The sequence below is a fragment of the Sodiomyces alcalophilus genome (assembly GCF_042370955.1).
Source record: "Sodiomyces alcalophilus JCM 7366 unplaced genomic scaffold ACRALscaffold_7, whole genome shotgun sequence".
In the NCBI taxonomy this organism is placed as follows: domain Eukaryota; kingdom Fungi; phylum Ascomycota; class Sordariomycetes; order Glomerellales; family Plectosphaerellaceae; genus Sodiomyces; species Sodiomyces alcalophilus.
Genome location: NW_027263538.1, coordinates 1,181,496 through 1,206,712, shown reverse-complemented (window position 1 = coordinate 1,206,712; position 25,217 = coordinate 1,181,496). Strand labels below are relative to the sequence as shown.

General features: G+C 55.0%; 9 protein-coding genes across 9 annotated transcripts; 4 read left to right on the top strand and 5 right to left on the bottom strand.

The window, feature by feature from the left end:
* Positions 1 to 595: 595 nt before the first annotated feature.
* Positions 596 to 1,810, top strand: ACRALDRAFT_212565 (glycoside hydrolase family 28 protein; the record flags this gene model as incomplete). Its single annotated transcript, XM_071023907.1, has 9 exons — positions 596 to 849; positions 893 to 1,086; positions 1,157 to 1,209; positions 1,261 to 1,286; positions 1,323 to 1,357; positions 1,393 to 1,413; positions 1,447 to 1,522; positions 1,627 to 1,658; positions 1,716 to 1,810. 9 exons carry the CDS (start codon positions 596 to 598, stop codon positions 1,808 to 1,810), a joined length of 786 nt encoding a protein of 261 aa, XP_070872378.1.
* A 148-nt stretch (positions 1,811 to 1,958) lies between these two features.
* Positions 1,959 to 3,015, top strand: ACRALDRAFT_1083007 (uncharacterized protein). Its single transcript, XM_071019389.1, has 3 exons — positions 1,959 to 2,083; positions 2,275 to 2,406; positions 2,495 to 3,015. The coding sequence occupies exons 1-3, from the start codon at positions 2,030 to 2,032 to the stop codon at positions 2,777 to 2,779; spliced, it is 471 nt and encodes a 156-aa protein (XP_070872377.1). The 5' UTR covers positions 1,959 to 2,029; the 3' UTR covers positions 2,780 to 3,015.
* Positions 3,016 to 4,016: 1,001 nt separating this feature from the next.
* Positions 4,017 to 4,634, top strand: ACRALDRAFT_1072137 (uncharacterized protein; the record flags this gene model as incomplete). The annotated part of the gene is made up of 1 exon (XM_071017939.1): positions 4,017 to 4,634. One exon carries the CDS (start codon positions 4,017 to 4,019, stop codon positions 4,632 to 4,634), a length of 618 nt encoding a protein of 205 aa, XP_070872376.1.
* Positions 4,635 to 5,200: 566 nt separating this feature from the next.
* On the top strand, positions 5,201 to 6,214 carry ACRALDRAFT_1058173 (uncharacterized protein; the record flags this gene model as incomplete). Its single annotated transcript, XM_071015935.1, has 3 exons — positions 5,201 to 5,545; positions 5,739 to 5,863; positions 5,935 to 6,214. 3 exons carry the CDS (start codon positions 5,201 to 5,203, stop codon positions 6,212 to 6,214), a joined length of 750 nt encoding a protein of 249 aa, XP_070872375.1.
* Positions 6,215 to 6,822: 608 nt separating this feature from the next.
* On the bottom strand, positions 6,823 to 8,315 carry ACRALDRAFT_2029208 (uncharacterized protein; the record flags this gene model as incomplete). Its single annotated transcript, XM_071020578.1, has 2 exons — positions 6,823 to 7,684; positions 7,774 to 8,315. The coding sequence occupies 2 exons, from the start codon at positions 8,313 to 8,315 to the stop codon at positions 6,823 to 6,825; spliced, it is 1,404 nt and encodes a 467-aa protein (XP_070872374.1).
* A 3,432-nt stretch (positions 8,316 to 11,747) lies between these two features.
* ACRALDRAFT_2043787 (uncharacterized protein) lies at positions 11,748 to 13,525 on the bottom strand (the record flags this gene model as incomplete). The annotated part of the gene is made up of 4 exons (XM_071021379.1): positions 11,748 to 12,041; positions 12,108 to 13,133; positions 13,205 to 13,279; positions 13,340 to 13,525. 4 exons carry the CDS (start codon positions 13,523 to 13,525, stop codon positions 11,748 to 11,750), a joined length of 1,581 nt encoding a protein of 526 aa, XP_070872373.1.
* Positions 13,526 to 14,661: 1,136 nt separating this feature from the next.
* Positions 14,662 to 17,847, bottom strand: ACRALDRAFT_1044288 (uncharacterized protein; the record flags this gene model as incomplete). Its single annotated transcript, XM_071015349.1, has 1 exon — positions 14,662 to 17,847. The coding sequence occupies one exon, from the start codon at positions 17,845 to 17,847 to the stop codon at positions 14,662 to 14,664; it is 3,186 nt and encodes a 1,061-aa protein (XP_070872372.1).
* A 1,017-nt stretch (positions 17,848 to 18,864) lies between these two features.
* ACRALDRAFT_1077553 (uncharacterized protein) lies at positions 18,865 to 20,615 on the bottom strand. Its single transcript, XM_071018657.1, has 3 exons — positions 19,831 to 20,615; positions 19,492 to 19,722; positions 18,865 to 19,419 (listed from the first exon to the last, which is right to left on the bottom strand). Exons 1-3 carry the CDS (start codon positions 20,533 to 20,535, stop codon positions 19,141 to 19,143), a joined length of 1,215 nt encoding a protein of 404 aa, XP_070872371.1. The 5' UTR covers positions 20,536 to 20,615; the 3' UTR covers positions 18,865 to 19,140.
* Positions 20,616 to 21,068: 453 nt separating this feature from the next.
* Positions 21,069 to 23,415, bottom strand: ACRALDRAFT_1083012 (uncharacterized protein; the record flags this gene model as incomplete). Its single annotated transcript, XM_071019390.1, has 5 exons — positions 23,333 to 23,415; positions 23,229 to 23,264; positions 23,005 to 23,148; positions 22,281 to 22,937; positions 21,069 to 22,213 (listed from the first exon to the last, which is right to left on the bottom strand). Exons 1-5 carry the CDS (start codon positions 23,376 to 23,378, stop codon positions 21,069 to 21,071), a joined length of 2,028 nt encoding a protein of 675 aa, XP_070872370.1. The 5' UTR covers positions 23,379 to 23,415.
* Positions 23,416 to 25,217: the final 1,802 nt, after the last annotated feature.

Sequence of the window (25,217 nt, the reverse complement as noted above, 5' to 3'; positions counted from 1 at the left end):
ACACCAATTTCCTCATGAAGCAATACGCCTCCTGCGATTTCTGGTCCTAGAAATTTAACTTGTTACCTGCCGTCTTCCGGAATGACGGATTCCCCGTTCTCGGAGCTGGTCACCTCCCGAGGTCTCCACTTCAACGGGCAGGAACCTGTCAACCCTCCTATGTGGGTTCTTGGCACACCGGCTGATGCCGGACCCAGTGGCTCCGTAACTGCGTAACTAGGGGTTTCGGATTGCCGTACCTGTGGTGGCACATAAGGCTGTTGGTCCACGGGGGGGGCCGGGCCCTATCACACCTGTATGTGAAGACCAGTCTCTCTCTAGGCGCGCCCGCAGGTGGCCGGGCTGGCGGACCTTTGGGCATCTTACTACGTGAGGAGCCAATCAATTTCAGTCTCGCGTCTCACTTGCCATTTGTGATTTCGTGATCGCCGCTATATAGGCTTAAGAGATCTAGGTGATCTGCTCATAGTTTCACGCATGATTTCCTGGCAAAACGGCGAAAATACCGTAAATCGCCGGTCGCAGATCAGGCTGGGGATCCCCGTCAACTGCCGCCTCCACGCCATAATGCGAGGGAGATAGCGTGCACTGGATGATGTTCGGGCTCTCAACTGCAGGTTTGCCGGGGAATCAACTCATGGGTTTGGGGCCGCACCAGACCGGAAGTGGATCGTCCCTGGACCAGGGGCCGCTGTCAATACAGCGACTTTCGGTGCTGTCGACATTCCGTAAATTTTACACGGCGAACGACGGGCGGTCCATCTTGTTAGACCTCTTGCCATTTCAATATCAACCCGGAGACGTGCCGCGCCACCAGCCCAAGATAAACGTTACCAATGTCTCTTCGAGGTCTTCCGGGGCTATTCGAGCGGAGCCAACGGGAGGACCGTAGCGCGCGTCAGCTGAGCGAACAATACCGAGGTCACGTCACGACGTGTCGTAACATCAGGTTCATGAGGTTCAACTTCACGTCCCCCTATGGTCGCGAGCCGGTGGTCGTCTGCGACGGCCTCAAGGGCGACTTGGTCACCTGGGCGTTCCCCTTTCCTTGGACATCCAGGAGGCGCACCCTGCTCTTATCGACAAGTGCGAGCGGGAGACAGCCTTTATTGTACCCTCCTGGCCGGTCCGGGCCTATAATACTCGTGTTTTGTAGCTTTCGTGGGAGAAGGAAACCTGCGGCGGGAGTTTGGAGATGACAGAGTGAATGTACGTCGATCCGAGCCAATCATAACTTAGAGATTGATGTGATCACGTCAGCAGTCAAATATTACATTCTGGGACATGTGATGAGTAATAATAAATTAGTCGTCCGTGGCCAGCACCTCTTTTCATTGGCCAATTGCCAATGTCCCGTGTCCACCCGAACGCGTCGGACAATCGGGACAATAGGTGACCGTGCCCGTCCCACTTGTTCCAGGTCGGCCTGTTCTTCAATCTTCTTAGTCGGAGCCATCACGACGATAACAAACTCCGCTATGAGTACGGACGCGGAGGATGTCCCCAAACTCCGACACCACACGTGTTGTAGCCGGGGTCGGGAAGTGTTTCATCCCACGGCCCACCTAACCTGACAAATACAGATAGATGTAGAGATCTCTAGGTAGATGTAATCCATGTCGAGAGCGCCCTTTCTGACCTGACATCCTTCCTACGAAGTACACGTGTAAATATTAGTAAGGCCCTAGGCTAAACTTCACTAGTGTATGCACCAGCTAGGTCATTTAGGGCTAAGATTTGGTTACAACGTATGCGCGCGTCTCGCTTGACCGTCCTAATCGGGTTTGAGGTGCCGGGCAAGACCGATTAAGGGGGGGAGCAAGACTGGTGTTCGTCAGCGCTCAGGTATCCGTACGCTAGGATTAAAACTTATGACTTTGCGCCGAATGCTTTATAATACGACGTAGTTTCCCGCGGAGTAAATCTTAATAGAGCTTCGCATCCTTCCCTTTACCCTTCAACTCTTACTCCTCAACTCCTTTTTTTTCTGTTATTATTATTCCTGTGGATACTCTTTACATTGCCCATCATGGCTTCATTCCTTGGTCTCGACTTGTCCCAGAAGGGCCTGGCCCTCTACACTGTGAGTACATGATCTCTTCTCCCTCACTCTCCTCTATCTCACACTCTCATCAATGCCGCCCCCCACCCCTGGGACCTGTTGCGCAATCGCAAACAGGGGCCAAGTGAGAAGAAAAGACAAAAACAGAAACAGAGACAAGGCGAGAAAGGACACTGGCTACTAGGTCATTTGAGCTAATGTCGCCCATTTAGATCCCGGCCGCCTTCGTCCTTGCCCTGGCCCCTAATATGTATGCCGCCGTACTTGGACGTTCCCACATGGACAGCCACGAGCCTCGCCGGTTGCTCCAGCGGGTTGAGCAAGACGAATCGATCGACAAGCAGGTGCGTATCTCATCATTCTCTATCCCCTTCTTTTGTGCCCTCCACACGTGAAATCCCAGCCTTCTTACCACGCCACGAAACAAAATAGACCAAGGGCCGCATCTCCCGGGCCAAGGCCGCCTCGGACAATGCTTTCGAGACCCTAGGGTACCACGCCGCCGCCGTCGCCGCTGCCGTCTTCGCCGGCGTCGATCCCAGCGAGGCCAACATCCTCTGCCTCGGCTATCTGGCCGCCCGTGGCCTGTTCGCCTACGCCTACGCCGTGCTCCAGGACAACCGCCGCTTCGCCCCCGTGCGCAGCCTCGCGTGGTTCATCGCCCAGGGCATCACTATCACTCTCTACGTCAAGGCTGGTCGTGCACTGACCGCTTGAAATGGTGGTCTCTGACAGGGTGGGACGGACGAAAGAAAGGAGGGACACTGGAGGTTTCTAGTTTATGTGAAAAGGCTAGTATCTAATCCGCCTCATATCTAGCATTGAGGAGTTTGACATGGTCTCCAGTCTCTCGGGAGTGTACATTACATGTATAGTTCTCGTCATATAATTCCAACTGCCCGCAAGACGCAATCAAGTCGGAATACAAAGTTTTGATGTCATCTCCCTTTGCGCGTATCACCATACTACGCATTGAGTGGCAATCTCCAGGCAGTTTGCTGCGTCTGTATGACCCAGTATGATTCGTTTCTCGTCGCTGACTTGTCCAAGTGTCGCCCGATAGACAGAGGCCAAGACTACGCTCCGAAGGAGGTTTGCTTTCCCTAGACGGAGAAATTTCTTGTGAACCCTCCTCTCGCCACTCTATTTCCTTCCCTCTGGCAAGCGACCCTTCGCCGTGTAACGAGGAAGTGTGTCCTCCGTATGACGGCCCCGGCACTCTTGCGCCTTTCCGACGTAAGAGAGCAGCGCGGGCTGCTGTTCGACCTGAGGGCAGGCCGTTGCGCCCCGGTAGTCCGCTTTGCTTGGTCGCAACTTCCTTAACCAGGCCAGTGGCCTGGTCCTCGCCGTGAAAAGCCCGTTGAGTCGTATCACTCACACGTGGGACGAGTAGGTCAAAGAGGCAACCCCGGAGTCGTCCTCTCCCCGAAAGAGAGCTGGAGGTGGAGGAAGGCAAGATCGACCCGACCCGATGGCAAAGCCTGCAAGTTCTCAGGGAAATTCGGGTGGCGACCTCCTGACCACCATTGACTCCTTGCTTCTGGCCTCTGACTGTGGCTATAAATCCGGCCACACGAACCCAACATAAAGAGTCACTGAGGTTAGCTCCATCTTGAGAAAAGATATCATCTTTCAGCTTACCCCCCTTCCCCAGGACTATACCCTTCAACCCGCTCATCGGCAACCCAATCCCACGAGGCAGGAGAAGTTTTCAGACAACAACCCCAAGAATCCCCTCCGAATCCGAGCCACAACCTCCTCCCTTGTGGTCTCGTCAAGTTTCAAGTAGGTATCGTCGCCGCCGAGAAGAAGGCGGATGCCTCAGCTTCCCGATCTCGTCTCCTTATTGCTGGTCAAGTCTAACCACCAGACTTCAGATCAAAACGCCCTCTCGATCTTACCATTCAACGAATAAACGCTGCGTCACGACACTCACCACCGGGCACTGGCTAACATGGTCGTAAAAATTGTTTCCACCCTCCTCACTTTAGCCGTCTCGGTACTTGGGGCAGCCTTGCCAGGCATCACACCTCCAGCCGTACTCGACCACGACCTTTCGAACTCGGCCGCTGGATCCGGGAATCCCATATCCTGCGCCCACGCGTGGTGCCAGGATGGCATATCCATGTGCGGATACTGGGCCGGCATCACCGGCTGGGACGACCTCCAGGGCCCCCGCCCCGGCTGGATCAACACCGCTGTCGGTCCCTGCACGCAGAGTTCCGAGACGCCTCAACCTAATGCCGACAAGACCCACGTCTACGGTAGCCAGGGCGAAAACTACCACGACGAAGATCGCCCCACCGCGACGGTTACTTCGATTCTCTCGCACCCGGACGATACCAAAGTCTACGACAGTACGACGACGGGACAGGCTGCTGAGACTGCCACCAAACCGATGAACTGTGCAAAGAAGTACTGCAACGAGTATGGATCGTTGATTTGCCACTACTGGGCTGATGTCACGGCCTGGGATGTCAACATGGGTATCGTCCCTGGCATGACCGTGACCAATATGGGACCATGCCCGACCCAGACACAGGACGACCTCGGTACTGAGAGAGACTGGTAATTGCGAAGGGGGACTAAAGAGTCATATGTTTAGTGAGAAAGTAGGTGGTAATGTTAATATCGAGGGCATTGAGGGGTGAATTGCATGGTAGTTGAGCTGTACGAGTGGTCATGGTGTAGGTAGTCGATGCTGGAGTTCTAGGGCTTGGTAAGATGGGATGTAACGTGTTCAGTCGAAGGTTCCGCGTACTAATTAGATGAAGAATAAAATCTGGCTCTGTTGGTGACGCCTCTACTGCTCGTCCCTTTGATGAAGAAGCCAGTCGTATTGATACTCGAGTTGGTGTGAGTGTTGGGCGTCTCATGAGTACAGTCGCCTAGGTACTCTGTCGGGAGAAATAACATGATTACTCATCTTTATGTTCGTACTGTGTCACATGATGAGACGTCAATGTCGCGGGGTGCAAATCGGACCCCACTCTTCCAAACGCGATTCCCGTGACAGCGTCGCGTTCCTCCCCCTCTCCTCTCAACCACCTCACAAAGAGTATCACAATGGCGCAACCAAACCCAGATACGGACCACGCAACATCGTCGGTGCCTGCACTGCCAGGCTCAACTGAAGAAATGGATACAGCTCCCGATAACCCAGAGACCGTGGCGGCCCCGGGGCCTGACACCGAGCCACAGCAGCAATCCGAACCACAACCTGAACAACCGCGACAAAGCGACCAACAACCACAAGACAGGCCACCCGCTTCCGCTCCTCCCCCACCAAAACAACCGCCCATCACGCCGGGGCCCCGTGCAACCCGCTTCATCGAGATGTATCACGGCGCCCTCAACCGCACCCTCTCGCGCGTAAACTACGACAACTTTGCGACCTGCTTCCCCACTATCGCGACCTACGCGCCGAACGCCCTGCGCAATGTCCAGAAGCAAATGGTCGACTATCTTGAGGATCGGTGCATTGTGAGTGTCTGCCCTGGCTCCCAAGTCTCTATCCGATGGTAGAATATTATACGAGTTGGAAAGGGGAAAAGAACTGGGGAAAAAGAAAAACGAAAAGAAGGGGGAGGATCTCGCGAAAGACGACCATCTTCTGTTGCTCATTTTCTTCTGGATTGGAACATAACAGAGCTAATATAAATCCTCGCGCATTCAGAAAGAATTTGAAGCCATCCTGGAAGAACGAGACGTTATCCGCAAACTGAACGAACTCGAAGCCCTCAACGCCGAAGCCGAGGCCCGTCGCCGCGAAGCCCCAGCCGACGCCCCCGAACCCATCCCGTACAGTTTCTTCCCCCCCTTACCTTCCCCTTGACCCGAATTCATCCAGCTAACCGGGGACCAATGTACAGCCCGCACACCCTCCCCCCAGAAACCATCCTCGACGCCCACCTCCACCCGCACCTAGCCCGCCACCACGCCCGTCTCAGCGCGGCCCTCGCCAACACCAAGCTCGAGAACGAGGCCCTCTTCGCCGACATCAAGGCCCAGCGCGCCGAAATCGAGTCCCTCCTGTCTAAACTCGACCGTGCGGTTGCCGACGTCGACGGCGCCAACGCCCTCCTCGCTGAGGTTGGGGCCGATCTCGCTGCCGAGTCGAGGCAGGCTGATGCCGAGATGACGGGTGCGTGATGGGGCCGTTTTGCCAGTTGATTGTTATTCCCTTCTGTTTTGTATGTTGCCGTCTTTTTTATTCATAACTCGGTTATTTTCGCATGGGATATTATTGGTTTGGGAATGGCGTTTTGGTCCAGCTAAGACTCCTGATTATATTGGAACGTGGGAAGTGTATCAGGGGCGTCTTGGAGTTTTGTGGGACGGGCAATGAATGCTACGGACGAACCATTCCGAGTCTTTCCTACGCAAACCATGACCTACATGGGCTCGGAGGAAGGACTGGAAGGCTCAAAAGAAGGAAATCGCCATTTATACCCATGCAATGTATTGTCATGATACGTGATACCATGAGATGCGATGAATTTCCGAGCGGCGCGATTCAAAAAGTATGTACACTCGTCCAGGTAGACTCCTGTTATAAATGCCACCCTCTACACGGTGCAGTATCAAACCAACCATGCGTGTACTGTCTCGATGCAAACCATGCTCCAAGCGCCGCCACCAGATAAATAGACGCCCTGCTATATGCTGTGGGATAACTGTCTAATCTATGCTATATCCCGAGGACATTGAATCATGTAAGAACAAATGGGACATAAAAGCCATGATAAAGTGGAAGAAAATTATGGGGACCCGCCCGTCCCCAATGGCAGTACGGTCAATGTTGGTGTAATGTTCCGGCCATGGCGGTCATTGTCAAACTGGCCATATCGGGGCGGCAGGACTCTAATCATGCGTCCCGTTTCCCAATCCACGAACCATCGTGTGCCCCTCAGCACGACGTGCTTTGATTTTCGCGGGCTCTGGTGCAGAAGGACGGAAAAGCATAACCTTGCGTATCGAATGTCATCCTCGGCTGACCAGGTGTCATGACCTGATGTCCATTTTCCCGATGGTGCGTGCCAGGGCCGAGAGAGGTCTGTCATGGATGCAGTAGCGTGGTGACGATAGATGGATGCAGCAGAGGGAGAGGCGACAGACGGACGGGTCGAAGGGTGATCGGATAGGATCCGTCCGCGATGGGAAGCAGCAGCCGAGCCCGGGACGGAGGTAGGCGCGGAAGTGGGTGACTGGACTGGCAGGGGTGGGGTCGGGATCTGGGGTTCGGGCGACGGCCACGGGTCGGTGTCCGGGTCTACATCGAGGGCGAGGCTCATGCTGGACGCCTGGGACGGCGAGTCGCCGGGAGACGGTGTCCTGAAACCATCGCCTCCATTCGCTGTTGTGAGACGGAGCTGGTTCAGGGGGCGGGGCGTCGGAATAGGATAATGGCGCCTCCCTGGCAGGCGGCTAGACGTGTGGAGCCAACGAGACCGCTGGGCCCTGGGAATGCTCTGATCGGGAGGGAACTCCCGCTCCTCAAGGGGTTCCGCGATGGCCATGGCAGCAAAGAGGGCATCGAGCCACTTTACAAAGGTGGCGGATTCGACGCAGGCTATGAGGAGCTGATCTGTTTCGAGACGGAGGCGTATCACATTGCGACGTCTTGCCTCGTATCAATCAGTTCGCCAGTCAAAGATAAAAAGAAAGGAAAAATCAACATATGTTAGGTGGATGTAGACTGAACAACCCACTTCTTATAGTCAGCGGCGATGCCGGCGTCTGCGTGTTGAAGGGTATACACTCGAAGTAGGGAACCTTTGCGGGCCCAAGGAGGGTTATCAGGAGACATGGTGGTCACCCAGTCCTTGGTGACGCCCCATCCCCATTGGGCCCATTCCTTCTTGACGCTGTACAGCTTGAGGAGGGTGCCGCGAAGCTCGATCAAGACGGTACCCCATTGGCGGCGTTCGGCACGCTTGTTGACGTCTTCGATCTCCGTTTTGATTTCCCAGACGCCCTGGAGGTCGATATCGGTGGAATAGGGCGGGAGGACGTGGCCGGGTACTTTCCTGGGCTCTGTCCCCGAAAAGGTTCCATGGCTAGCGACAGACTTGTAAGGCGGTGGCGGCTCGGCGGGAGGGCGGCGTGGACTCGCCGTCATGACTTGCTCGTAGAAATAGTCCTCTTCGACGGAAGGCCGACGGTGACGTCGTCCGGATACGTTCTGGGGGGATAGACCCTCACCAGCTGAGGTAGAGGGTTCATCTCCGCCGTCGGTGCTGGGCGAAGTCATATGGCTCGGGTGATGATGGTGGGCCAGAGTTGAGGTAGGCCCGGGCGGTAGAGGAGGACGGGACGGAAGAGAGGATGGGCCCCGGCCAGCACGAATGTGCGGCGGCGGTCAGGAAGACGTGGCCTCGTCCACCTTGGGCCCAATTCCGAAACGATGCCGGGAGAATGGGGAGTGTTCAGATGGCAAAGCCGTGGAAAGGGGTTGTTTACTAGGCGACTCCAATGGACATGATGAGAAGACACCACCGTCACACCCGACGGGTATCGTCGACAACTAGGAGGTAAGGAGGTAAGGAAGAGGAAGAAACGAAAGAATTTCGAGACAAATGGTTGACCTGAAAATCTGTAATGCTACGACGACAGGTGAGAAAGGCGTTCACGGCAAGTTTTCTCAGACAAACAAAACAGCACGGGCATTCGAGCCTGCCGAGTTCGGTGTCGTCGCCAGTTCGACCCAAGGAATGACAAGAGATGTGGCTGGCGGGAGGGCGCGGGACGCGAACAAACAACGGGGGCACTAGTGACTAATGGCCATGGACAGGGGAGGACGGGACGGGCGTCATCATGGGACGGGGGGTTCGGGAGGTTCGGGGGGAAAAGCACGCCAAGGCTGACCAACAGCCTACAGGACATGGTCCAATGGGAGCTGTGGAAATAAACCCCATATATAGGCGGAAGTAGTCCAGTGGAATAAATAGAGAAGGTCAAAGATCCCTGGTCGGCAGATGGTGGTGCGCGAGAAGGGAGAAGGGAAGGGATACATAGAAGTGGAAAGACGCCGGAGAAGAAGAAGCCAAAGGGGATCGATGGCCGGACCAAGTGGAGCCCTAATAGGGCGTTGGGGATTCCGGGCCAACATGGGGATGTAACGTATAACGTATTTGCGGGAGGGATGCGACACGAACCTGGGGAAAAAAGACGAGATGGAGGAGAGATGAAATGATGAGCATTCCCTGGTAGGGATTGGAAGAGGACGGGCGGGTTAAGGGCGGTGAGTAGACTGAGGCTAGTGTACTGAGTACAGTGACGAGACACAACTGTCGAGCAAATCTACTTACAACTCCACGCCAATAGGCACGCGTACGTGGGTACATTTGCTCGACTTTATGTCGACCGACTTGTACATCGAAAATGATGGACGGTGAGGTCCGAAAAAGGTTGACTGTAAGTAGGTACATTGCCTAAAGGTACGAAACAGTACCTTGCAGTAAGCACCTTACTTGGTACGTACGATGAAACTCTACGAAGGTTACCGATATAGCCTTCGTAGTGCGGTGGACGCAAGCAAGGCCAGGAACGGTGGAGCGTTGTATCCGTACAGTCTGGGCCGTATGGATGAGGAGTGAGTACGAGAAGTAGACGAGCGAGTGTCGTACGCTACATGGCTCTCTCCAAACTAGACCGTTCCGGGTAGGTAGTAATCGAGTACCGTAGATAGGTAGGTACATAATAAACAAGGAAAATACAACCAGACATGGCAGGAGGTATTACAAAGTACGTACATCCATTAGGGAGCCCGGTGAAACAACAGACAAGAACACTGTTGCTTCTACGTCGTACTTCGTTCGCGTCTTGCATCCGAACGATGGACCAGACGGGTCCACAGAAAAGACGGGTGGCTGGCTGATCGTTCCGTAGTGCGCGATCGTCCTCCAGGGATCACCTCCACGGATCAACTCCGGGGAACATGGCTGTGAAAGCGACCGTCGTACGAACAAATTGCCAATGCTTCATCTTGGCCATCAATGCTTTGCCATGTACGTACGGATAGTTCCGGAATCCTGCAAACAAAAGGCCGGTTGAGTGAGAGGGAACCACCCGCCGCTTAATGGTAATCCTCCTTCAACGCCCTCTCTCCACCCATCCCTCCTCGCCCCAAGGTTGCATTAGCAGCCCATGACTTATATACCCAAGAACATTCCATCAGGCTTCCATGCCGTAAAAGATGGGCCCGTCCACTCCGCCGTCGCCCTAGCGTCTCGCATAGCTACAATAGGAAGCCACCTTGGCACGCACCATGGAACAACCGCCGCCATCTGCACGACGACGAAAAAGGTGTCGCTCACGTCTTGGCCCGGTGATGAACGGCCCAGGACGCCCCTGACAGTTTCCGCTCCCCCTCTTCCCCCGATCAATATAATCGGCAGCTGGTTTCCGAAGTACAGGTTGAGGTAGAGACATACAACGTACTGCGTGCCGCGTGCTCGCGGAATCTGTGCACGTCGTAGTAGTCAAGTCGAGTGTGTGGATGCGAATGCAAGCCACCTTTTTGTCAGCTGGGACAGACACCCCTCGTGACACGGCGTTGCCGGCTTGCTGGTTCCGCTCCAGCCAGGGGGGCAATGACACCATCCTGTTCCGGTGATACTTGATGTTGATGGTCATACTTCTCCTTCGTACGGACCAAGAATGCGTGTCCTTTGCCTATATATATATATATATGTCTTGCACCCTCAACTGCACGCCCACTCGTAGTGGCGTAAAGATTGGGGCGAGTATGCCAGTCAAAAGCCATCTCTGATCATCTTGATTTCAGACAGAACCACCCCCATCATCTCATGTCTTCTTTCAGCAGTTCGAATGTTGCTTGATCGCGACCCACGACACATCAGAGGAGTCCATATCCACTGCTCTGCCTCTCATTAACACGATCCCATATATATTAGCTCGTTGAACTTTTGGGTCATCTCTAACCACTGCTTCTCATTCCGCGTCACCAGGCCGACCTACCATAGGTAGGCCCTCCTACACCCCCTACCCACCCTTAAAGACTGGTATAATACAGTACAATAGGAACGCCGCGTCCCATCCCTACCGAAACCCCCTTTTTCCTTTGTACCATTATACCGTACACTGATGTTTTTGCTTCGTCCGCCGTTATATGCCGCTTCCGTGTCCTGATAGTCCCTCCTTCCCATCCCCGAATTCTCATCAAATGTACAGCGTTGCCCTTCCCCCTCCCCACCCGACGTCGAATGAACCACGTCCAAACATTTGTCGAACGTGCATCGACGCCTCACCGTAGGCCAGTCAATCGCACAGAAAATGCATATGCTGAAGAATTCATGCTTGGATAACGGGCACCATCGTAACGAGACGAGAAAGGGAAAAAAGATGATAAATAAAAAAAGGGAGATTCGCGCCTCCGACTCAAAACTCCCATGAAAACAGTGGCCCACGGACGATAGAAACTTTGTGCCTACATCAAGTCAGGCTTTTTCCGTATATACCGCCATACATCTAGAGCCGAAGATGACTGGCGTCGATGACATCGAAAGAGAGCATTGGTCCTCGTCTGAGGAGAACCGTGGTTCGCAACAATCTGCTTCGTCGGCCGGAGAGGATCGGCCCGCCCAAGAGCCGTCGCTAGTGATGACGGGACCCCGCGCCGTGCAGATGCCGCCGCATGGGGCGTTGCAGGAGCGGATTCGATTTAAGCGTTGGTGGCCTGGGGGGCACCACGGCCACGGGGAGCGCCCCGGCCGCGACCCTGTCCACCGAAGCCTCCCCTGCCACCGCCCTGGCCTCCGGATCGCTGACCGTCGTAGCCACCGCGTCCCCGGCTGGCGGCACCGCCTCGGCCAGCGCCATAGTTACCACCCGCGTATCCGCCCGCCTTCAGGCGGCGGGGCTCAACGACGATGTTCTCACCGTTGACGATGTGAGGGTTAGCGGCTACGGCAGCCTGGTATCCGGCCGGCGTGGCAAACTCGACAAAGGCACAGTTCTGCACAGTTTATTAGTCCCGACATCCTTGACAAAGGAAAATAACCATGTACACGGAAAAACCAACCTTTGTGCGGTTAATGTCAAAGTAGGTGAGCTCGCCGTGGCTAGCGAGCGCTGCTCTCAGGTCCTCCGTCTTCACCTTCTCCGTCACATACTTAACGTAACCCAAGGTTCCAGGGTTCTCAGCTGGTGTGGGGACGGACTGCGGGCGATTCTGGCGCTTCGAGTCCGTGACCGACTGCCACTCAGCGGCACCCTGCGAGGATTCCTTCGCTTCGGCAGGCTGCTGTGTTTGAGATGTCGGCTGTTGAGCAGGAGTAGGCGCGGGGGCCGCAGCAGCGGCGGGGGCAGCTGCCTTGGCCTGAGCAGGAGGGGCGGCCGTCTTGGCGAGGGGGACGACAGGCTTGGGACCAACGGCAGCGGCGGCACGGCTGGCCCATGACATGGGCTTGGCCGGAACAGGAGCCGGCGCCGGGGTAGGCTTCTCGGCCGCCGGAGCAGGGGCGGCGGGGGTGGGCTTAGGTTCGGCGGGCTTCTCTGGCTCCTTCGCGCTCTCTTCAGCAACCTCGCGGGCAGCCGCCTCAGGGGCAGGGGTAGTCGCAGCCTCTACCTGAGGCTCAGCAGGGGCAGCAGCCTCGGCCTTGGCAGCCTCGGGAACAGGCTCAGCTGGCTTGCCGTTGCTCGGGGTAGCCTCCGCCGCGGCGGCCTCCTCAGGCTTCTTCTCAACGTTTGTAGCCTCGGCCTCAACCTGCTCCTGCGAAACCTTCTCGGCTGGCTCACCGGCCGCCTTCACTTCAGACTCCGGAGCCGCGGCGGACTCGGCCGGCGCCTGCTCCTCCCGATTCTCCAGGGTGGCCTCTTCCTCTGCCTCCTCACTAATGAAGCGAAGGATGTCGTTGACGACAAAGTAACCGGAGGGTTGTGGGGCGAGAACAAAGGTCTGGGCGAACTTCTGCGGCTCGCCGGACCTGTTAGATGTCTCGCCAAGAACCTGGATGACGATGTTGTCGAAGGAAGCCATCGAGTCGACATTGGTGACGCGGACCTTGCAGTCCTGGAAATCGAGCTCCTTGATGCGCTCTTGGATGGCCTACCATGGATTGACGAGTTAACCGGCAGCTCGAGACAGGGCAGGCTATGCGCGGCAGGGAACAAACTCACACTTCTTCCAACTGAAACGCTAGCAACCTCGGCTTCTTTACCATAAACGAACTGAGACCGCTTTCCATAGAACAACTGAAGCCCTAGTTAGCAACATGCTCCGTACTCCTAATAGGTGGAGATGCAAGAACCTACGTGAAGCTTCTCGGGTGTCTTGCTGAGGGTAGTGTAGTACTGCTCGACAAAGTACCAGCCGACCTCATCCTTACTGAGGTTGCTGGAGCTGGAGGAGGAGGTGGGCTCGGCAGTGGAGGGGGCGGGCGTGGGCTCGCCGTTGCCCTTCAGCTGGTCCTGGTTCGCGAAGGTACCGTTGGCCGCCATGATTGCTCAGATATCGTCTTTGCCGGGTTATGTCTGGATTGGCGCAAGCAAACTCGGGGAGGTAGAGATGAGCTGTAGACTCAAAGAGGCAAGGTTGACGAAGATGAATTTGAGAGAAACGAATTATCGGGTAGATGGAATGGCTGGATTTCCGGAAAACAGGTCAGTGGGTGGGTTGCGAGCAAACTATTGTTTAAATTGTAGTGTAGAGAAAAGAAGTGGGGACAATGGGGTTTGGCATCACACACCTTCAAGACTCGATACGGACCGATAATATCGGTTACTCGGTAAGGTCAAGTCGGGTTCGAGGATAATCGGGATGGAAGTGAAAAATTAAGAGGGGCACACAAAGATGCGAGTAGAATGCGGTGATCGTGAGAAGTTGGCCCGGAGACGGAGAAATGTGGGTGGCGAAATTTGACGATAAGAAGGGAAAAAGAAAAGAGTCGTATTTGCGGCGGAAGAGAGGCGTCTATGTGGCAGGAGACACAAGTCGTCGGGTGATAGGGAGAGGTGTGAGAAATACGTGGGTATTGACAACGTCGGTTGATGAAGTCTGTAGAGGAAACGTCCTGGGTAGGAAGGCGCGGAGGAGGCTCGATTCGAGTTATCAAAATGGTTGGAAGGTGGCGGGAAGGAAAAAAGAAGGGAAAAAAAAAGCAGACGACCCAACGACGGGATGGTCCCGACCTGGCCTGCCCTGTGCTTTCGCACTTTCCCCAAGCTCCCGTGCGGCTGCCCAATTTGATTCAAAGTGGAGCAATTGAGGGACTTAGTCATACAGTACATCACCGCTACTTGATACAGTGCGTGGGTACTTGTCCCCCATGTGGCTTACTAATACCTAGCTCCCCATCCCACGACAACTTCAGGGGTCTGGCCTCAAAAGCAGCGTGTAAGGGCCCTTATGTAGAGGCTTTTGGTATTTTCAATAAACCCAGCGTTCAATTATTAAGTGTATCATATCTATTATAGTAAATCCGCATTACATGCCAACCATGCGCCTGAGATTCGAGTTCCTTCCAATCCTGGATCCGATGGCATTCCTATACAGGTTCCCCTGAGGTTCCCAGATGTTGGCTTACACAAACACAACGCACCGTGAGAGCTCCATCCTGCCCTCACCTCCTCTATTTTCAGTCTACCCACCCAAACACTTCGCTGACGGAGAAAGTGTTGGCCCTCACACCCGTCAGGGCAACGAGAATTCCTACCAGATCCACGACAAGCAACACCGCCGCCCCCATCATGAATCGAGGACTGAAAACCCTGTACAGCATCAGGTGTCTCCTCAAGTGACCGGCCCACGCCATCGTCGCAATCAACTCCACCGCGAAATAGGCGACAAGGGCCCCGAGGGCCCTGCTCGTGCTCTCCAGGACCCCCTTCCTCTTGGGTCCTACCTTCCAAAGAACGACTAGTGGAAGTGCTGCCACCGCGATGACCTGGCCCGCGAACGTGTTCAGGGCGACAACGATGGGGCTCCACGGGTAACGAATCGAGAACAGGGGGATGAAGGCGCTGTCCCACTGGATACTGCTCAGCGTCGCTTGGTGACCCGTCTTAAAGTAGGCAAAGTTGCCAACAAGCCCGAGCATGACAGGGCCGATGGCCTCGCCCGATAGCGAGTTGAGGTCCACGATTTCCATCAACGACATGATCTGCCAAAATACGAGGGCAAGAGCGCCACCTCCCATTGGCTTCGACAGGAGGATACACGCTCCCAGGATATTGAGCGGCAGAAGGAGGTATCTCGCCCCATTAGCGTTCCCGTAGCCGAGAACCCTGAGCTGCGTAGCGCCGGTCGGGCTGGCTGTCGTGAAGACGGACACCAGGGGTGGGGCCCAAATGAACGCCGTCGTGCCGGCGACGAACGCTAGGGCGAGAGTAAGCTGCGCTAGGTAGACGCCAATCGACTTGAGGACGTGCGAAGATAGGCTGGGGAGCCAATTGCCATTATCGACGGCGTCGAGCACCCAGTACATGGCGGCCATGAAAAGTCCGGACCTGTAAATAGTACCAATCCAGGTTGGGCCGAGGCCTTCCCAGGACCGGGACGGAAGTAGAAACGACTTGATGACGGCTGGAAGCATCACGGCGACGCCGAATGGAATCGCCAATTGCCAAACCGCCGACGTGGAAGAGGTGGCCGACGCGTAGTACGTGGAGGTGCAGTAGGGCATCTGCTCCTCCCGGCAGAGCTTCGAGAAGGATGCCACCCTACCCAGGACGACAAAGACAACAGAATGGTACACGCCTAAAGTGCGGTCCTTGACGGAAGGAATGGAAAAGGAAGAGATGGCGCTCACCACGCCAAAGGTAGCGAGAAAGAACAGAAGAATGGAATCTTCCCAGATAGTATACGAATTGGACGCGAAGCCAACGGACTGGCTCACGGTGAAGATGACCGAAAGCCAACCCCAGACCGATGTAGGCAGAATATCGGCCATTCTCTTGCCGGCTCCGAGCATGGATGCCAGGGCGGCCAGGATACTGGCCAGAGCTGCCGCCGCACCGGCGTAGCTCAGGTCATCAAGCCCAGCTAGAAGCGATACTGTCGCGCCGGCAATCGCCCCGGGGACGGCGCCTACCAGAGCGGCCACCACAATACTCTTGTGGCGCGTCTTATAAGACGGCGACGAATCGGACTGGAAGCCTCGCAGCTCGAGTTTCTTCTCGACCAAGTCGAGTTCTGATTCGTCTGCGGTTGCAAAGTCGTCGTCCTCGCCACGAGAGGAGTATAGCAGGAGGAAGACGAGCCCGACGGCCATGATGGCGATGCCCGTTACCATCTTGGGGATGTCAAACCTCGCCCAGAGTCCCTTGCAGATCGAGAGCGTATCGTCCTGGAACTCCGTGAAGGACTGGTACGCATCCCGCCACGACCTTGCCCCCCAAGACCGTTCTGCCCTGCTCCAAATATCATCCATCTTTTGCTTTGAAGGGGAGCTGTCAATACCGCGGGCGGCAAAGTATGAATCCTGGTATCGCCGGATTCCCGCCGCGGCGATTCGCGACACCGCGGCCAAGTTTTCCCATGCATTTCCCTGCGTTCCAGCAAAGGCTTCCTCGATGGGACCCCCGAGGTTGTTGTAGGGGATGGGGATTCCAAGCAACAGCGCCAAGGTCGGCACAAGGTCAATCTGGTTGACGGGTCGGATTTTGGCCGTAGCCGGGGGCTGAGCATGCTCAGGCTCGGTCCTGCCAAAAAATGGCCGCTTGGAGTACATCCAGAGAGCGGCCTCCACCTCGTCGTCGCTTTCACCGCCATGGTCCCCCTTGCTGTCCATGCCGTGGTCGCCCATCACAACAAGGAGGGTGTCCTCATCGATGCGCGAAGCAATGTCGCGGATGAACTCGTCCATCTGTCGGAGCTTGGCCGTCATGGCGGCATGGTCGGGACCATACCGGTGACCCGCGTGATCCACTCCGAGCAGATGGCCGATAAGGAAATCCCAGCTCCCCTTGTGCTGGTCTTCGAGAAGAGGTGCGAGATGTTCTATAACGCCGTCGTCAACAGTATGCAGATCCCAGACGTTGAAGCTGTCGTAGGCGTGGCTGATATTGGCCTCAAAGTAGCCCGGGAACAGGGACAGCCAGGTATCGTCTCCCAGGTGCGCAATGCGCTTTCCGGCCTCCTTCATCCGCATCAGCAGGTTGTCTTCGTCAATTGCTGTACCGGCAAAGTTGCTCCCCGCGTCAATAAAGGTTGGCAAAGTGCCGGTGGTCAGCCCTTTGAGCCGCTGAAGGGTGGTCGTCGGTGGATCGGCGATGAAGGGTCGCAAGACGGCGTTTTGAGGATATTGCACGGCGGCCTCGTACAGGAAGGGAAACGCGTTGTGAAAGGGGGCGTCGTCTTGTACGGGGACGGTGAAGTCGTAGCGGAGGGCGTCGATAACGATGACAACAGCCTTATCAAAGGACTTGGGATGCCAGCACCCGCCCTCGACGGTCCCTCGGCCTTTCCAGCTCGAGGGGAGATCCACCGGCGGCACGTCACAGCTCGACTTTTCGTCCAAGACCAACCTCGTCAACAGAAACCCACTCGTAAAAAAGACTATTCCGGCCGCGTGTATGCAGAGCATCCATGTCCAGAAGCCGACAGTCCACCACCACCGACGCCCGTATTCGGTCTTGCGGCGTGCTTCGAGGGCTTTGCGCTGGAGCTCAAGGGCTTTGGATTCTGCCTCGTCAGCGGGCGTATTCGCATCTTTCTTTCTTGTGTCCTCCATCTCTTTCGCACGCTTCGCTTGCGCATACCGATCCGCCATAGCTTTAGACTCGGTCGAGGGTGTCGAACGTTGACGGCTCGATGGTGCCATGGGGGTCCAACTTGGGGAGGACCAGGAGTCAATGGAGGTTATGAGGCTGTTTCCTGTGCCATTGGAGTCGGCAGGACGGGCCAGCCTTGTCGTGTATCGCCAATTGGTCGCTGTACTTGTCGAGCACTTTCTGTTGTTGTTGGCTGTGGACGGGATTTGAACAAGGTCCTGTCCTCCATCGAGACACAACAGCTCGCGGGATCTGTCAAGAGTCCCACTTTTTAGTACCCGTGTAGACACATTCGTTAACCTTAATATGACGTGCGAGTGTGCCGAGCAAAAGTCGGAGTACCCCATACAGTCTCTGCTAGATTCCGAATACTGTATACTCTGGATTACCCCGCCAACGCGTACTGACCGCGTTTTCCCATCTTCAACCACAACCCCTTCAGCTTCAGAAATTCACAAGAAATTGAATTTGCCTCCTACTACGCCGCTCTTTGGGTGTTAACCATATCAACGGACTCTTATGTCTTACGTCATTCAAGAGTTGAAATGGAGTGAGATCCTGCAGAGGGTGGAGAAAACTATACAGAGACTCGAGGAGTATGGCGAAGGGTCGTCTTGCGCCACCTTTCTCTCCTCTTATGCCCTGAATATGACCTCTATTGCGCGTATAGCTGGGACAACGGATATCAAGTGCCTGTGTCAGGAGTAGAACAACTCCTACTGCCTTCAATCGTGACAAAAAGGACACTGTTTCTGGCGGGCGTCACTAGTGTTACACATTCGCGATTCTTCGGTATTTTACACTCCCCCGTATATCTCGGTGACAAGAGGAAAGACGTTGGTAGTCGGCAACGTTGGTCAGTTCTTCACAAACGACTTGTCGCCGGCATTTCTCGCTTTGTATTCTGACCAATTTAAGAACCAAACACAAGAACTTGGCAGAAGATCTACTGTGGCTGCTGGCCTTGGAGTGGAGGCCGTTAGAGGCCGTACCTAAACGGCACCGAGCAGGCAGCGGTGGGATCAGGGTCCCTCACACGAGTTATAGAATATGGGATATCACGGTGTGCCCAGGTAGTAGAAAGAGAAAGCGTGGATTGTCCATTACCCATGCCCGTCTAGGCGGAGGAGGCACCCTTAGTCAAGCCTTCGTCTATACTCGCTTTCTTTCCCGAGGCCAAGCCCCATGCCATAAATCGTAATGCAAACCACCTCATAACAAAGGAAACCTGTGGCGTGGTGCCTGTGTCACTCTATCCGTCCACTGCTCTATATGTCGCAAATCAAGCATCTCCTCTCCCCTTATGCAAGTCAAACTCCCAATGCCCTTGCCGTCCTCCCAGCTCAATTCGCCGCCAGAATCTCAGCTGCGTCAGGGCCAGAGGCATAATCTCGCCTCGCATCAGCAGCCTTTAACAATTCCGCCTGCTTTTGCAGCCGTTCCGCGCCCTTCTTCTGCTCCTGACTCAGGTACGTGCCGTATCGCAAGGCGCCGAGCGTTAGGACTGCCATGAAGAGTATTCCCATGACGGACCGTTGGATGAGTACCCAGCGCAGGCCCTCAATCTCCGATTTCGCGTCGCTGCTCAGTGATATGCTGATCTTGTAACTGATTTGCTGAATCTGCATTTGGAGCCGACCTGGTTAGACCCTAGCTCGAGGTTTAAGGGATACCAAGGGCAGCACAAGACTCACAGTGCTCTCGACCGCTTTTTGTTCCTCCCGTACGGCAATCCTGCGGTCGTTAAACATCGCCCGGACGTTATCATTGAGGGTGAGAAGCTCTTGATTCATCGACTGGGTCAAAATGTCGACCTCGTGCTGCAGTAGCGTCCGTTGCCGCCGCATCTCCTCGTCCGCGATCCGTCGGTTATTCTTCACCTCTGTGCTGAGCTCCGAACAAGCTGCCCGGAACAGGTACGTCTCCTGGAATGACGGTCAGTCGTGCACATCGAGCCACGAGAGGGTTAATTCGGTCATTTCAGTCCCCCTCAACAAAAAACATAGGGCCGCCGGCTTCCTCCACTGACTTACATTCTCAACGTCGCTCTTGCTGACCAAGCTGTCCTGCGCGACATCTAGGTTCTGCGCCAATAGGCCGCGGATGGCCTTCATGGCCGTGATCGACTGCTCCCGCGAATAGCCCCCGCCCTCCAACTGTTTGACGAGAGAATAACTGTCAAAATGGTGAACATAGGGCGGAGGAGACAGATGGGGGTGTTGCCGTGTGCCGGTCCCCTCATCCGGCTTGGTATGCAGCATGACCTCAAGCGGCCCGCTCTTTTTGGCCTCCTCCCGCGCCTCCGACGCCGCTTTCTTCTCCTTATCAACAGACTCCGGCGTGGACGTGGAGGACTTGAATCCTTCACCACCTCCACTGCCTCCACTGCTGCCACCTTGCACATCTGTGGCCTGTATCGGTTCCGGTCCTTCGGCCGCCTGCGCATGGCCCTGGCCCGGGACTCCCACCGGCGACAGCGTCTCCGTGGTCGAGCGCGGTTGCGCAGGCTTCAAAGTCGTCTCGTCCCCTAATGGCGGCGGCTCTACGGCCTTGCCGTGCCGCCGCAACATGGGTGGTTGCCGCGGCGCGGGAGTCGTCGAGAATGCAGCATATCGTCCGTGTTTCCTCGCTTCAGTGGCTCGTCTCCGACACGCCCGCGCCGACTGGGCAGAGGTTTTGGTCAGTCGTAATGTTCGGGACAAGTGCGGATACAGGAATGTCAGTCGCGCGGTTGACATGGTGCGCGGTCTGATGGGAGGCTGTTATCGGTTGACGAGCCATGATGGAGCGAGGTCAAGGCTCCAACGTCATCTTCGCAGATGTAACCTGTAACAGCCGCGAGAAGCCGCGGAAAGCCGCGAGGCGGAGTAGCGCGCCTACTTGGCGCTAATCATTACCCCTGTACTTAGTACGATACTCACATGACGAACTTACTAATCAAGATGATGACTCAGGTCAGTTGAGCGTGTCCTAGGATTTGAATACTTTTGTAAAAAGCCCTGAAGGGCAGTTGGTAAGAACACAGCTCAGGCAGAATGGGAAACGGCTAGTCTAAGATCGATCAGCTTCATGATCTCCCCGTTATGGCGCACCTAACGCTATGTGGATGTATTTTAGTTCACAGAAATCCCATTCAACCCCGATCTCACGAAGCTGAACAAGCGGCCTGAAGCAGAGCCTGTTGCATCAAGCCGGCAATGCCTATCATCTTTATTACGTAGAAAGCAGACAACACCATAGCCTCTGGCCAACAGTGTAACTGTGACCAATCTCAATTCCCCCACGGCTCTCGGCCCGACCCAGAAGCACCACCGCCATGTGTGCCAGACGACCCAGAATCAGGAGTACTTCGGCTACCAGAATCAAGAAGCAACCTTGGCTTGATAAAGTCGTCGTCAAGTTGCTTGAGAAGCAGCGCCGGGTCCTCGGCTTGCCACAGCTGGCGGATAGCGGAACGGGCCGTAACACTTGGCGGGGTAGCGAACGCGCCACTCGTGGGAGAAGCGGCCTCGGATTGAAACTGGGACAAAGTGCCTCCGGCTTGCGACGTCCCCGGCGTGAGCATTGGGCTCGCGTGTCTGCGAGATGGCCGGTGTGCGGGTGGTGGTAGGTCCGAGGTGTCAATGTCGCTATCGACGTCGGTGTCCGTCGTGTTCCCGCTCCGTCTAAGCAAGTCCGCCCTCTCCTCTGCGTTTTGCCTGCCATGGCTCGAAGCGCGCCGAAGCGGGTTTGGGGACCTGTGGCCAGACATGTAGGATCCCCTCCGGTTGCCCCGGGCTCCTAGATTTTCTAGCGAAGTGTTACCGTTGTCCCGGGCAATGGATTCGAGGCCCACGCCGGGGCGCTTGTAGTAGCTACCGCCAGCAAACGTTTCAATGTCAAATTCATCGTCACTGTCAACTTCTTCAACTCCGGTGCGAATGCCGAGTATCTCCAACATCCGGGCAGTTGTTCCGCCGAAGATAATGACTGTCAAGACCACGACGACTAGGACGGTAGCCTTGAGTGCGTACGAATTCTCCCCGGTAAGCAGCGCGGCCAGCGCAACGCCGACGGCTCCTCGCAGGCCGGCCCAGAAAAGCATAGCCTGGTAGTTATACGGAAGCTCGTCCCCAACTTCAGCGCCTCTGCGACGCGCCCTATAGCGAATGGTCCAGTTGATGGCCCAGGACAGAGGGAACACGGCTACCCATCGAGCCGCACAGACAGCCAGGATAGTGATGATGATGAGCAGAGGGCGGAACTGCAGGGCGTTATCGGTGAACAAGGCGAGACCTAAATAGATGAAGATGAAGTTCTCCGATAGCTGAGCGAGTACTTGGAAGAGAAACTTGGTCGTAAGCTGCGTCCTCCGGGACATGTTGAAATAGGCGTAATGCTTCAGGGTAATGCCACAGAAGAGCAACGAGACGATACCTGATTCAAAGTTAGAGACGACATAATGAGAGAGGTGTTTTGAGGTTCAATTGTTGCTGTCACGTACCAGATAAGTGAGTGCCATTGGAAAAGAAGTAGGTGGCATAGGCGATGAGAACAATCAGGCAGCTCTCAATCTTGGGGTATCGTCTGATGTACGTCATCTTGAGGAGGAGAGCGGTTGCAACACCGACGAGGACACCGATGATCAAGCTGCCGAAGAAGATGACGAAGAAGATACCAAAGCCCTCGAAAAGGCTCATGAAGCTCAGCTTGGAGGAGTGGACCTTGTACTTCTGAGCCGTTTCAAATATGACAATGGCGATGGCATCGTTCAGAATCGACTCGCCAAAGATTATGGTGTACAGCTTCGGATCGACTTTGTAAGTGTTGAAAATGGCCAATATGGTGACGGGATCCGTAGCCGAGAGAGTGGCGCCGACGGAGATGGCATCAACAAAACTCATCTTCAGAGACTCGAGCCCGGTCATGGAATACAGCCACAGAATGAGGCCAATGACAACAGCAGATAAGAAGGTGCCGGCGAAAGCAAAGGTTGCTATGGGAGCTATGTAGCGGAAAAAGTTGGCCTGATGCAGCTCATAGCCCGCCCCGAGAATAATGGGTGGCAGGAGCAGATTAAAGAAGATCTGGTGGTCGAAGCTGATCAGGTTGCGAATCGAATCGTCGGATGTGATGAGCAGCAGAAGGCCAACGGTCATGCCTGGGGAGGAAGAGTTCGAGTTAGAAGAGGACGGCCTCCCATGCAGAGAGAGGGAACCGGGGCGAACCTGCGAAAATGGAAATTACTGTTTCGTGGACAGCCTCAATCTTCCTTTCATGGAGGAAATAGCTTGCGAGAAAGGCGATGATCAGGAGCATGATCGAAATGAAGAGGGCCCATGACGCCAGAGCCTCCTTTTGATCTTCGGGGACTGCATCGGGAGTCAGTCAACATGCGTGAACAGGGGTCGTTTGCGCGATTCAACAACGATATCGAGGGTTGGCGACGCACTATCCGAGTCATCGTCCAAAGGGCTTACGGCCCGGCCTGTTTGTTGCGCGAAAGTCAGCCATATCCCGGCCGGTGTGTAAGGAACTTGTTTGTCCGGAACGTACGAAGAAGCTGGTCGGCAGCCTCGACAATGCCTGACGAGGACACCATTGCGATCAACGACCGAGTTCGTCGAGTCTATATCAACAAACTCCTGGGAAAACAAAAAAAAAGGGGGAAGCACTAGTCGGGACACGACGAGCAAGAACGCCGTGAGACAGATGTCGCGATAGCTGTCATCAACACGGTGAGAAGCAAAACGTGTCTCTGGCACAGGGTGCGACGGGCGCGCAGTACGTGTTGACTGGGTAATCGATACGAAGTTTCAAGTCCTCTGGCATGGAAGAGTGGTAAAGGGAAAGCCGAGCAACTTGCTAGGAGAAGAGCTCCAGATACCAGGTTACGCTTGCGCATTATCAGACTCGAGCCAACATCATTGGTCTCAGATGGTGGAGCGGGCGGGAACTAAACTAGGCAAGATTAGAGTTCCGGTACACCAAAGCTTGCGAGCCTTCTGCAAAGAACGTTTATTCTCGAGGGGTGAAATGGCCCGAAAGAAGTATCGGTACTAGGACTTTATGTGGGACCGCTAACCTTTCTTTAGTAGGCGGTGGTTTCAAAGCCACCTGACCGATGACACGAGGCACACCGAGGAGTTCCTCATAAAATACGCCTACTTGGTACCTGCTGGGGAAATCACATGAAGTAACACGGTACGGCAGTCTTTTTTTTCTCACATTTTGAAGTGTTCCTGTGGTGCTTGTGATGGTGGATGCAGCTTCTTCAAGCGCAAGTAAACGTCTTGTGCCATTTTGCTGTAACTTCACACGCAATTACCACTATCAGCGTCTGCAGACCCATGCCGTTTGACAAGCGGCAATGGACCAAATTGGTTCTTCATCATGCACCCACCCATATCTGTGCGAAAGAGGTTGCTGTTTCACACTGTCAAGACCCACGGATTCGGCTCCATGGGCTTTTGACGAGCTTTTATTAGTCTGTACGGATGAGCGATCTGCCCAGTGCGGCAATGCCCGTCATGCGGGCCTCCACACTAGGTACAACGTAGTGTACATTGTAAGCGCTCTTATGTAATAAACAACTGATTACTTTCACTTTCGGACCCACACTCTAGCTCGTTTACCAATAACGACGGTCGGTCCTCGGGTAGATGCGGAGGAGGTACAACGTACTTTGACAGGTATGAGACGTACCCACCTACAATGACATGACTTCACAGACTGGCGGTGGATGACGTATGCGCGAGGTCTCGAACTTTTTTAACTGTCGACCACACCCAGATGGAGCATCAGCTGTTAGACGAGTACTCGATGGACCGTTTCATACTGTTTTTCGACCTTTGAAAGATGGAAGTTCCCGTTAGGAGATGGGCAAGGTGGGTACATTCCTAATCAAGCTACGACAACGGACTCCCTACTCCTCTTTTTTCTCTTCTTTTTTTTCCTCTTTTCATCTTCATTTTCTTTACCAAGAAATTTCATCTCTCGTTCTGTATTTTCCCTTCTCCCTATTCCATTTCCCGGGCCTGCCTTGGTAACTACACAACACAGACAGTCACCATACCAGCTCAGGTCAGGCGTCAGTCTCTCCTGTCAGACTTTGTGTGACGATCCCGTCTCTCTGTCAGCACCTCGGGGCTGACGCTGTACGCCGGAATTGCAAGTCGGTACCCTCCTGACATCCTTCGACGGCGACGTTGCTGTCCTGCTGTTCGACGTTCGTCTTCGACTATCTATCGATATATCGGTATCTGAATCATCTGTCTTCTATTACAATTTACAGCACACCCACCGCGTGGGAGAAGCCCTCCCATTCGTCCATCTTGTCAAGCCTAGACATACAGCCAAACGTCGACAGTGTTGCATGGGCTGGTCCAGGAACCGCCACACAACATCCAACTGATTGGCTTGGCCAGGGGTAGTGGTCTTG